The sequence below is a fragment of the Poecilia reticulata genome, linkage group LG2 (genome assembly GCF_000633615.1).
Source record: "Poecilia reticulata strain Guanapo linkage group LG2, Guppy_female_1.0+MT, whole genome shotgun sequence".
NCBI classification, from domain to species: domain Eukaryota; kingdom Metazoa; phylum Chordata; class Actinopteri; order Cyprinodontiformes; family Poeciliidae; genus Poecilia; species Poecilia reticulata.
In genome coordinates this window covers 38,950,825-38,962,988 of record NC_024332.1, presented here as the reverse complement: position 1 = coordinate 38,962,988, position 12,164 = coordinate 38,950,825, and the positions used below count along the sequence as shown (strand labels likewise).

Genomic DNA, 12,164 nt, shown 5'->3' with positions numbered 1-12,164 from the left:
TCCATCAGCAATCATGTGGAACATCATGTCATGCCTCATTCCTTACCTCTGCTCTAACACGCCATTATCTTGAGCAATTAATGTACAAATGTACAGTATGATTTTGATAAATCAGCACTGAACTTTATTTGCTCTCCCTAAATTTCTCAATTCTCACCGACATTCCACTCCCTACTCAAACGCTTTTGCATTATTCATCTCAACCAAACAAGTTCCTCTTTTCTTCTTCTCTTGCAAACAATACTTTTTCAGCTGTCTGAGAAGTTCATCAACATGTTGAAAATACTTTCAAAATTTATAACATGTGTCTAGCATAAAAAAAACTGCCTGTACCTTTTCTAAGCTTGTTGTTCTAATGTTTCCATGTTGTATAATGAAAATCTTTGGTGTAATTTCCATTTTGATCATCTCTGATTCACTTTAAATGGAAAATTTCCACTTTAATTTATTCCAGTCAACAATAAGAATGCTTGTATATTTATACAAGAAGCCACATCAGGGACTTAGGTTGCACAATAACGTCTTTAAATACGGATTAGCAGCTTCATCATCGTTGGTCACTGCTCTGCAGTAGTTGGCATGGTTAGCTGAGCGAAACCACAAAATGAATGAAGTCTGTACCACTCAAATAAGGGAAAAACGAYATAGTGGGGTGATTGCCAAGTTTGGTTTCCATTTTCAATGCTTTGGACTAATGTTGAATTAAGAAAGATAATATTGCAATATTAAAGTCTAAAGAGAACTGGAAGCAGCTACACCACAGTAAAACTTTTATTTGGAGTAGTAATAGCTTCCAAAAGCTGACCTCACTTCAGAAAAATCACATTGCAATACAAAGTGTAACTATTTCATTGTAGTGTACTGACATGATTATCTGACTACTATCATTTTTTTAAAATGTGCATTTTGTTTTCTTTTGATCAAATGTATTTTTAAATAAAAGATTTTTATATATTTGAATCCAAAACTTTAACTTGGAAGATACCACTTTTATTGCTTACCTATAATGTCCGTCTGCTGAGGACACAGCAGACGGACTAACAGCGTCTCTACAGTCATAATTCAATTAATTTCTGGTTAAACTTGTAKTCACATGACAAGTTCATCTCCTTRCTTTAGGCAATGCAGCTTGTAAGCATGGGTTCCAGGAGCAACAACAATTTTASCAAACTAAAAAAATTAATCGYTGAAACCAGGAGTGGTGGGATTGTCATGTGAWGCGCTTCACTAACAGACTTCTATCATAATCTATTTTCGTTGTAATCCCCACTTCCTTCAGCCATTGTTTATGTCTGGATTTATTGYATCTTGCTTCTTCTGGTGCGGAATTGTGACACGCCTCACATCAACGATGTAAAAGATGGGAAAAAAAKAATCAATATGACTGTTCTGACTACAGAAACTTTAAAAACCATCAAAAGTGCAGTCACAATGAAATGACACTCCCAGATGAGGAGAAACACACACATCTCCAAATTGCGCATCTTGGCAGTTTACATAAAATCCTGTCAAGACGTTAAGAGGAGTGGTCAACTTTAGGACTCAAAATCCAGTATCCTGCATGTTTCCATGGTGTCACCTACTCCAGTCTAATTAACACTTGAATTGTCTCCTCTGTATGTAATCAAGTACTGCAGATGACTTCGTTTGATTCAGGTGTGTGGAAACAGGGGAACATATAAAAAATACAAGACACAAGGACTCACTCCTGCTTTAGAGCTTCACAAGGACCAAACTGTAAACGTTGAAAAGCACAGATTTGTGAGTTTATGCTGATGTAACAAATAAAAAATGCTGTCATTATTCTGTCTTTGCTTACACAGACAAACTGAACATTGATTAAAMAGTTCTGTTTTACCATGCTTTATAATGTGCAGTGTTGCAGATTCAGAGGATTGACAACAGCAACTGTCTAAAGCGCATATTTGGCCCTTCCAGCCAACTGTGATATCATCCACATCTGTCTTAAAGACACATCAGCTTCAGTAGGTAATTTACTTATAAATTATGAACAGAAACAGCCAAACTTGAACATGCAGTGTAGAAAAACTGCATAATAGGTAACATTTTCCTTGCATGAACAAATTTACAATAGACAGTCGTTATTCTCAGATGCATAGATTTCTCTGTAACCAAATACACAAATACTGTTGTGAGGCAAGTGGTAAATAGAATGAAGTGTTAAGACAGATGTCACAAATGATTGCAGAATAAAACCTCAAGAATGTGTCCATGGACTCTACGGATTTATGTTTCCCTACTCCATAACACATAGCACAGTGGTTAGAGAGTATTTTCTCAAATTTTTTCCCTACAGATTGATTGCCTCCATGTAGCATCTGACTGGAGATGAATCCATTTCACTGCTGTAATAGTTGAGCTCATGACATGGCAGAGAAAATGAGCAGTTTTTTCATTTCTACCAGGGTTATCTCACGCTATAAATGGGTTTTTAAATGTAAACTATATGTCAAATGTCAATGTGTGTCTGACTTAATTAGAAACAACATAAAAAATAAATTAAGCCTGAATTAATTTCACATCAGACTCGTAGATCATAGAATTGATTTATTTAGGATTCTAATGGTCACAAAGCATTAAATAACATTTAAGTCAAACAGGATTATGTTTGACATTGCTGGACTTTCATGAGTGGGTGGGTTTTAGTGTTCAACTGCATCAACCACAAATATAAATGTTGATTGAGTTGAAAGAGATGTGCAAAGGATTACGAACATTTTAGGTAAGTTGGTTTATCTCAGATATTAAATAGAGAAGATTTATAGTCGTTTAATAAATCAAATTGTAAAATAATCTAGATGCAATCTGCTTGTTTCMTCTTAGATATTTTTTTAATAACTTAATTCATGTGGTAAACTAAATATGAATGTATTTACAATTGTTGAACTTATTTGTTTGTAAATTCAAATCTAACTTTAATGGTCCTAGATGTATAAAAACAACACAGCAATCGGAGAACCTGAAAAAGAAACAGTAAAACGTAAACACTGAATCTTGGATTTGCAGATTACAAATGCAGAGCAGCTTAAATGACTGAAAAATCATTACAATAAAACACCTGGTCATGCAAACACTTTCCAGGCGTTGAAACGTTAGACGACTGGAGAGTTTCCAGGCACTGACGCCATGTGACCTAATTTCTGCAGACCRCTGCTCCTGGGTGTGTAAAACTAACGGCCAATATGTGTGCAGAACTACATCAATGTCCAACAGACACCTAAATACAGTRCCTTGTCAAAGTATTCATACCACATGACCCTTTTCCCATTGCGTAACATTAACACCATAAACTGCAGTGTATTTTATTTGGATTTTATGTTATAGACTAACATTGTACAAGTGTAGCTATGAAGTGGACGGAAATTACACATATTTCTGATTTCTTACAAATGAAAGTAGTCTCTTTACTGCTATTACATCTATATGCATTTTGAAAAATATGTTTCTTCCATTTTTTCACATTTAGTGACTGATTKTTTGGCCCATTCTTCTTTTCAAAGTAWCKTAAGCTCTGTTAAATGCACTGGTAGTGTATGCAAATATCAGCTTTCCAMTTTTTCTACATATTCCCAAATGGATATAGAACTGGACTTTGACTGGGCCCTTCTTGTTTCCWTTGAAGTTCTGATTCTATGTTTAGGTTGTATTTATAGCATTGCTGGAAGGGGACCAAGTCACTAATGTTCTTTAACAAACAAGCTTTCACTGAACTGTTTATTTCGGGGCATCGAGGCAAGGGWGACTGAACACAACATACACCACTTTTGGAAAAACGAAAAGTGTTCTCTCTACTTCACTGTTAGGCGCTATTTTGTGTTAGTCTGYGACATAAACAAGGCAAAACACAGAAAAGTTCAAGCTGTATRCTTTATATATTATTTACACTGAGAATAAAGTTATAATTTTGAAGATTAGGGATGCTTTYCATATTTTAAAAACCTTCAAATGTRCCATTTCCGGATTACATTTGTAGCGTGGACATTGTACAATACTTAGTTTTGCGTGCCAGATGCAAAAGGAGCACCCAGAATTCAGAAGGRAATTGAGAAAGGGGTTTGTTGGAGAAGATTTTCTGCTTCTGTTCCACGCTGCGTGGGTCGTCTCTCACATTGTCGGACCTCCCTCCTCCGCCTGAAACTAAGCCATGCCCAGATAAATCACTCCCAGCACAGAGGGAACCTCCACTCAGGGGTCGCAGACACACGGGGGAGGTTGGAGAGCTGCAGAAAGTGGAGAGGTGCTGGAAACCCCAAAGCGGTGGTGAAGYAATCACAGACTGAAAATCTCACTGGGAGCACCTGTGGCCGCGTCCTGCAGCACCCGAGTGGGTTCGATTTCAAACAAAATGTCCGGTCACAGCACCATAGCCGGGGTGCTGGTCGCTCTGTGCATCGGGAGCGCGGTGCACTCCATGCCCCAGGGGACGCTCAATAACCCGCAGCTGTATCGCGCTTCCTCGGTCTCTCCAGGTAAAGATGTTTTATATTCTCCTTTGTTTTCCTTTATTACTTTTGGGTACTTCTTGACTTTTTATAGTTGTCAAAAAAATATATATTTTTTAATCTATAAAATAGTTTCGCTGATCTGATAACGCGGTTGCATTTAAAGTTATCTGCCTAATGATGACGTCCAGCACCAATTGCCTTCAGCAGCCTCTGCTCTCTAGGTCGTCGGATTAACCTTTAGCTCAAGCCCTATACATCATCTTCGTCCATGCGAAACCTGAAACTATCCAAGTTCACACAWAGTTAAAAGATGACTTTGTAAAGTGGATTAAAGGGGGRAAAGATAATTGCTCTGGAAATRGGGAGCTCTGTACAAAGAATGTTCCTGGTGGGGGAGAAAAAGAGGATGACTATTCTTCTCCACCCTGTGCAAATGATTTATGACAGTTTGGAAGTCCCTTTGAAGCCTTGTTACCACTGCTGGATTATGTTCAGAAACATAAAGGGCAGAGTTTCCTTCTGGTATCTTGAATGTTTAATCTAGACATCAGTTATTCTGATACAAAAAAGATTTTTGTTTGRTTGTGTAATCAGAGATAATGATCTGTGTGTGAAGCTGTGGGAAAAAGGAAACACCGTCCAGGAATGATATTTCTCTCAGTTCTGCTCCCTCAGTCTTTACCAGTGTTTTGTACTATTTTCTTTGTCTTATCTGTTTCTCTCCTCTCTGCTCAGATGGCTGCATAGAGAACGGTCAGTCATACAATGTAAACGACCAGTGGGAGCGTCCTTATTTGAGTGGCACCCTGATCTGTACCTGCCAAGGAGTTGCTGGGATTAAGTGCAGAAGCAAACCAGAAGGTTAGCTTGTGTGCTATTACAGTACCCATATGTATGTTGTTTTGTTTGTTTTATGTACAAAAAATGTATTAGTGTGGCATGCATTTGTGTTCTGCACCCTCTACTCTGATAGCCCTAAATAAAATGCACTGCAACCAATTTAATTCTGAACTTACCAAACTTAACGGTTTATCTGTGTATAACTTAATTATAGTTCATGCAGAACTCCATTCTCAGTGCCTCTTACAAATCTAGGGGAGTAAAATTAGTGTTTTGGGCCATTCTTTGTGCTTCCATGCGGACAAAAATGCCCTCAGGTAGGCGGGGCCTGAAAACGTGAACAGTAAAACTAACAAGGCATGACTGCCCACCTATGCTGACAATTGTTAGTTTTGCACTCCACAAATCTGGCTCAAAAAGAAAGTGGCTAGAAGAAAGCCTCTAATGAAAGCAACAAGATCTGTTTGCAGCTTGCAAACATTTATAGGTAAGAAGATGCTTTCACCAAAAGGGAACTTTTTGGCCTACATTGAAGTGCTACATTTGGTGGAAAGATACTTGGTGGTCTATGACTTGAAATCCTAGTAAAATCACTGGAAGTTTGTCATTGTCTGAAATGCATATGTTTGCATCATTTTTCCAACTAACTTCAAAACAATTTTCTTTTTTTTTCTTCTTTTTTTTACCTATGGCAGAGGAAAAGTGCTACGACAAACTCAGCCAGAAGTTCTACAGCGTGGGAGAAACCTTCGAGAGCCCAAAGGATGGCATGATCTGGGACTGCACGTGTATTGGATCTGGGAAGGGCAGAATCAGCTGCACCATTGCAAGTATGTGTTGTTGTTTGTGGTTCCACATACAACTTCTCTGCTTGGTGGGTAGTGTTTTTTTTTTCCTGCCACCATGTGCCAGACTGACGGCAGTAAACTTCTAAAACTCAGTATTCCTGACAGCTGATTAAAAACGGCTTCCATGCAGCTGCTTGCAGTTAGCTGAAGGGTTAGATAATGATGCAAATGTTTGAGTTATTTAATATCCTGTGCCTCTTTTTAACTACGTTTACACAGACATGCAGACAATCTTTAAATCTCTCCGTCTAACCAGATCGCTGTCATGATGGTGGCGCCTCCTATAAGATCGGAGACACCTGGAGGAGACCTCATGAAGGAGGCTACATGCTGGAGTGTGTCTGTCTGGGTAACGGGAAGGGAGAATGGACCTGTAAACCTGTTGGTGAGTCATTCAGATAGCTGACTGATTATTCAGTCTATAAGACTGGAAAACTGTGAGTCAGTTTGCTAGAATTCTCTGACTTTGGATTATTTATTTCTGCCAAAAAGTTGAATACTATTCACATTATTAACATCATTTTAGGGCTGTTCTGAATGTTGATACTGGGACATTAACAAGTTGGAAAAAAAAGCTAATGGTGTTTTTGTTTTCATTTTGCAGCTGAGCGTTGTGTTGATCAGGCGCTCGGAACGTCCTACGTTGTTGGGGAGACGTGGGAGAAGCAGTACCAGGGATGGATGATGATCGACTGCACCTGTCTGGGAGAGGGAAATGGACTGATCACATGCACATCCAGAAGTAATTATTTATCTTACTTCCTCTGTGTTTTCAATGGAATAGCTACTTTCCCGGTAGCTATTCCATTTAATTTGCTGTAAATTAAGGTTAAAACTAGAAAGGTAAAAGATAAATTTTGTTACAAATAGTGGATGTACCTTACGGAAATGCAACTGGGACATAATGGAAATTACACTCTTCGGTGTGGAGGCTTGTGCTGAGTGTAAAAGACTTTGTTAGGTATTTCTGGTGAGCTCTTTATGAAATAAATCAGTACATCAGAAATGTTCAAAAAGAGGAATCGGAACTAGCTTTTACAGGTCAGAGGATTTACAAAATTTGTGATCGGAAATCGACCTCATCATTTCGGATTGGTCCATTCTTAGTTAAAACCTTGAAATTCAAATTGGTCTCTTGAGCAAATTTTGATTAAATTAATTTGAGTTCAATTATAATTTACTGGTGCCTTTAGTGTTTGACAGACACTAAAGAGGCCAGTAAATTTGGTGTCTTTAGTGTTTGTCAAACAAGAAATCTGGGTCACTGAAAGTCATTCAAAGAAAAAATCAAATTCTTTCTTCTGAAGTCCAACTATATTGAATCAAGGATGACGTGTATCTAACTCTCTGGCTGGAGAAAGTCGAGCTTGTAATTATTGGATGTTTTCAACAGGCTTTGGAGGAAATGTTCTACAGCTGTCTCATCATTTTAAACAGTCACATTCATCCCTAATTATGCTGTCTGATGCAACAGTTGATGAAAGATTTTATAGCTTATTAGCTTGTATTACATGCAGGGATTGTGGGTGGCCATAAATACTTGTATTGACTGGAGGCCTTTAGAACCTTCTTTTTGAGCACAAATGACCAGCAAAGTTTTAACATAATAACATGAAAACAACTTTTAGCTATAAAGAGTAGTACGTACTTTTACAAATATTTTAACTTGGGGTTTTACAGCATTTCTTACTTCCAGACTTGCACCATATTTAGTTTTGTAGTTTTTATCACTTCCATACTAAATAAAATTCTTTCTTCTAGATCGCTGTAATGATCAGGAGACTCTCACCTCATACCGTATTGGAGATACATGGACCAAGATAGATCCTCGCGGCCACCAGCTCCAGTGTCTCTGCACCGGGAACGGCCGTGGGGAGATGAAGTGTGAACGACATGCCTCACTTCACACCACTAGCCTGGGTGAGAACTGACCATGTCCATGTTTACTTTTTGTCCCTGTGCCCCCCTGAACTCCATATGGAGAAGGATTTCTACCAAAGGCAGATGTTATAAGGAGTGAGGGATATGAGGTGCCGACTGTTCAAGTGACGAAGTGAGAATGATGTGTCTTTGAACTTAACATCATTACCTCATGAGATGAGAAGACTGTGTGTGGGAAGCTGGGGATGTTGTGAGAAAAATACACTTGGGAACGATGGGAAGAGGAATAGGCTCTGATTGAAGCGATTATGGAGAGTGTTGTAGAAAAATGTGGTTGTTGTGATATGATGTCGGTAAAAACCAAAAGAACGAGCAGCAATTTATCACTTTTATCTGAGAGAATTGTTAATTTTTTTCTGTGAATCTTTTTAATGTGCGTATTCTTGACTTTCAAGTGTTGCCAAAAGACATCAAACAAGTTTTGAGCCTTTTTTGCATCTTGGGGGTTAAGTAAAGAGTCCTCACCTTCATCTTCATTAGTGATTATAAAATACGGTTATTAGTTTTCTTTTTTAATTCTATCCAGATGTATCAAATTGTTCTTGATTTGGTTTGCTCACGTTTAGATGTTAGCCAGTAAATTTAGTGTTACTATCTGCACATATTTTATTTCACTGTTAAATTGGAATCAGCATTTCTGAGTAGAATTTATGCGAATTATTCGCCAAAGTCCAATCAGTTTGTAAAGTTTACTGATCAAAATGTATGAAGTTCTAAATAATTTTAGAATTTCACTCAAATTGGCTAGTTTCTGTGAAATGTTGCTCTCCCTTACAAATAACCACTGTCTTTTTTGTAGGCAAATATCTAATGCAAAATTAAAGTTTTATAGTTCTGAACTGAAATTAGTAATGACATTTTTTTAAACTTTTGTGTAAAACAGAAATATGCCACATATTCCATTATGCCACATCATGCAGTAGTTTCTGTTGGAGCAAAGCTGATATTCTTCACACGGCATCTAATTTGAGTTGCACATTGTGTTACAGGCACTGGCTCTCATGTGGTAACCAACATCCAGCCTGCGGTCTACCACCCTGTCGTTGTACCAGAGCTTCCCTTGGAGGGATCCTGCAAGACTGACTCAGGACTGACGTACTTCAATGGACAGCGCTGGATCAAGAACCAGGGAAATAAAAAGATGATCTGCACTTGCATGGAAAATGGCATTAGCTGCGATCAGTGGGGTAAGAGACGATCTTTTCCAGACTTTTCTTGGTACATTTTCTGTTCGTGCCACCCAGGAGAGGCATTCTGTGAACTGAAATACACCAAAAATAATGTTCAAAAAACTAAAGTAGACTTTCGTCTTTTGTCGGCATCCAGATGGACCAGCTCCAGTGTATGGTGGAAACTCTGGAGGTCTTCCCTGTGTGTTCCCGTTTGTTCACAAGGGGAAGACGTACCATTCCTGCACCTCTGATGGCCGCAATGATGGACAGCTGTGGTGTTCTACTTCTTCTGACTTTGACAAAGACCAGAAATACTCTTTCTGTACAGAGAAGAATGGTAAGGAATTTGTGTTAAAGGTGGAAATTATCAGTAGGAATGAATTCCTGTCAGATTGTTTGCATTTTTATTCAAGTGTAGAGAATAAATCCCTCCCAGGACGTTCAAATGTCTGATTTCCTTTTCTGTAACAGTGGTCTTGATGACACGAGGTGGTAATTCCAATGGGGCTCTGTGTCAGTTTCCATTCCTCTACAATGGCCGAAACTACACTGACTGTACCTCAGATGGTCGGAGGGATGGCATGAAGTGGTGTGGCACAACAACAAACTACGATGCAGACCATCGGTTTGGGTTTTGTCCAATGACTGGTAAGTAGTTCAAGCCGGACTGGTATTTTATTGGTTGGTTTTGTGGGGTTTTATTATCACTACAGTGCAAAACATTTCACCCTTTTTTTCATCTTTTTATATTTTTGTGGTTGTGGCTATTTTGTACCCAACTTTTTGGAGTGCAAAAGAAGCTGTCTGCCAAGATGCCTACGCAGCCATTTTTGTCTGCCTCATGAGTAGTTATTGGGATGATCTGGGCTCAAAATCTGACTTTAGTACCAAATGGAAGTAGCAGAGTACAATTCCCTCCAGATGGTGGCAAACTTGATTAACATTGCTAATTGTCCCGTCCCTCCCAGCCCCATGTGAATTTTATCATCAACCCAAGCTGAGTTGTCTTATCAGGGTATTGTTGGAGTGGAATCCTGGCTGGTGTATAATCATTTATATTATACTAACAACACTGCAGAATATACATTGACGTCAGCCGTGCCTAGTTTACATGTCTCCAGTGATCAGAGAAACCGGGTGTCGGAGTGAAACTTTTTGGGAACGCTCCTCGCTTGTTCAGCTTACCTTAACTTCTGAATGCATTTGTGTTACATGAGCACATGGTTCATCGGAGGTGGGTGTCTGTTTTCCAAGTGAGGTGAAAGCTAAAGGTGAAAAATGCATTGGTTTGACGACTTGGTAAAATCGCAGCGCCGTTTAGTGGTCTGGCATGACAATTACAGCAGATTCAAGGTGTCTTGGTGGCGTGGAACTTTTCCCCAATTAGCATCCAAAAATACAGGCAATTTCCAGGCAACTTTAGGTCAGTGACCTACGGTAAAGTCCATATAGCAAAGATGAATTAGTTGAAATGACCTTTCCGTGCTGAAGATATTATTTAAGCAGACCCCAACAGGTTTGATGGATATGTCTGGATTTTAAATCTCCACCATTCAGATGTGAAGTTCCCTTAGAAATCCTCACTAGTGGGAAACAACACCTCTTGGCTGACACCAAGTTGTTAAAACTATCCTGTCAAGCTTTAACAACAGCTGGTGAGGGGTGTCTGTTTAAACACCTTGGCTATTGTCTGTGCTGTTTGTGTGAGGTAAACCCATTCCTCTGCTGAAAGGAGCAGGCTGTCTTCACATTAGAATTACCCACTTTTGAGTCATTGTCAAAACAAACAGGGATTTCGAGATGTTAATGGATTGTTTGGACTTACCAGGAGTTCATGCTTTCTCCTCAAGCTTCTTTAAAGATGGTTTGGTAATCCTCTGTAATCTAGCCAGACACAACAGTCTCCAGGTGTGTTTTTAGCATCCAGGACTCAATCCCATAATGTAAATTCAGTCATTTACATTGTCTGACGCTCTGTCCCATTCTTATCCCCCAGAAGAAGAACCTTATTTGATTAAATCCTCCAGGTCGTCTTATCTGCTTCTCAGGTTTCGCACTGGAATAGCAGTGTTGAATAGAGGGGGCTTTATCTTCCGAAGCCAGGAACTGTGTCACCATCAGCATTAGGGGCCAGTATCAGATAACAGATAACTAAGTCATTTAAATTAACCTAAGTAGTTGCTCATGCCTTAAAATGCATATGAGCTCAACGTTGTCTTCTGATTCTTCAAACAAGTCTTTGATTAAAAATGTTTTCATTGGGATCACAGTTATTTGCAATGAAAAACTTTTGTGCATGGAGAACTGTCAAATGTCAGACTAAAAAAAGATTATTATTATGTTCTTCTGCCTGAAGTAGATATGGCATAAAGTATGATACTATTTTTTTAAGGATATAATGAGAATGATCTGATCATTACCAGGTTCTTAAGTGACCAGATCTAGATCTAAATGACCAGATTCTCTTGATTTCCCTTAAGTTGTTATGATTTTAATCTCTAAATTATTAAATTTCAAAACATATTACACAATTGTTATGTATTAAATACAAATAAATACAAAATTAGAATTTTGTCTTTGGGTAAGGACAAATCAAACCTCTGTTTTAATATGTCAGGGAACTATCTTTAGCAGTGATTGTAGATGTTTTCTGTATGACTTCATCAGGTTATCTCATCATTGAGAAGGACGTTTGGCTCGCTTTTCTTTGCACATTATGTCATTGCTTGCATAACCCAACTTCAGCCAAGCTTTAACTGTTGCACAGATGGCCTCACATTTGACTTTGCAGCATTCTGGTATAGAGGGAATCATGGTTGAAAAACCATGTTTGGTTTTCACTGCACGTTTCTACCTTGGTCCCATCTGTCTAAAGGACATTGTTCCAAATCTTTTTA

General features: G+C 38.6%; 1 protein-coding gene across 1 annotated transcript in view; it reads left to right on the top strand.

Annotated features, from left to right (window-relative positions):
- The first annotated feature begins 4,201 nt into the window (after positions 1-4,201).
- fn1a (fibronectin 1a) overlaps positions 4,202-12,164 on the top strand; it is a 34,317-nt gene continuing 26,354 nt past the window's right edge. The window contains exons 1-9 of the mRNA XM_008402690.2: positions 4,202-4,490; positions 5,202-5,327; positions 6,002-6,136; positions 6,411-6,539; positions 6,759-6,896; positions 7,916-8,074; positions 9,085-9,282; positions 9,422-9,604; positions 9,739-9,915. Coding sequence (XP_008400912.1) covers positions 4,367-4,490; positions 5,202-5,327; positions 6,002-6,136; positions 6,411-6,539; positions 6,759-6,896; positions 7,916-8,074; positions 9,085-9,282; positions 9,422-9,604; positions 9,739-9,915 — 1,369 coding nt within the window. The 5' untranslated portion in view covers positions 4,202-4,366. The remainder of the gene's footprint in view (positions 4,491-5,201; positions 5,328-6,001; positions 6,137-6,410; positions 6,540-6,758; positions 6,897-7,915; positions 8,075-9,084; positions 9,283-9,421; positions 9,605-9,738; positions 9,916-12,164) is intronic.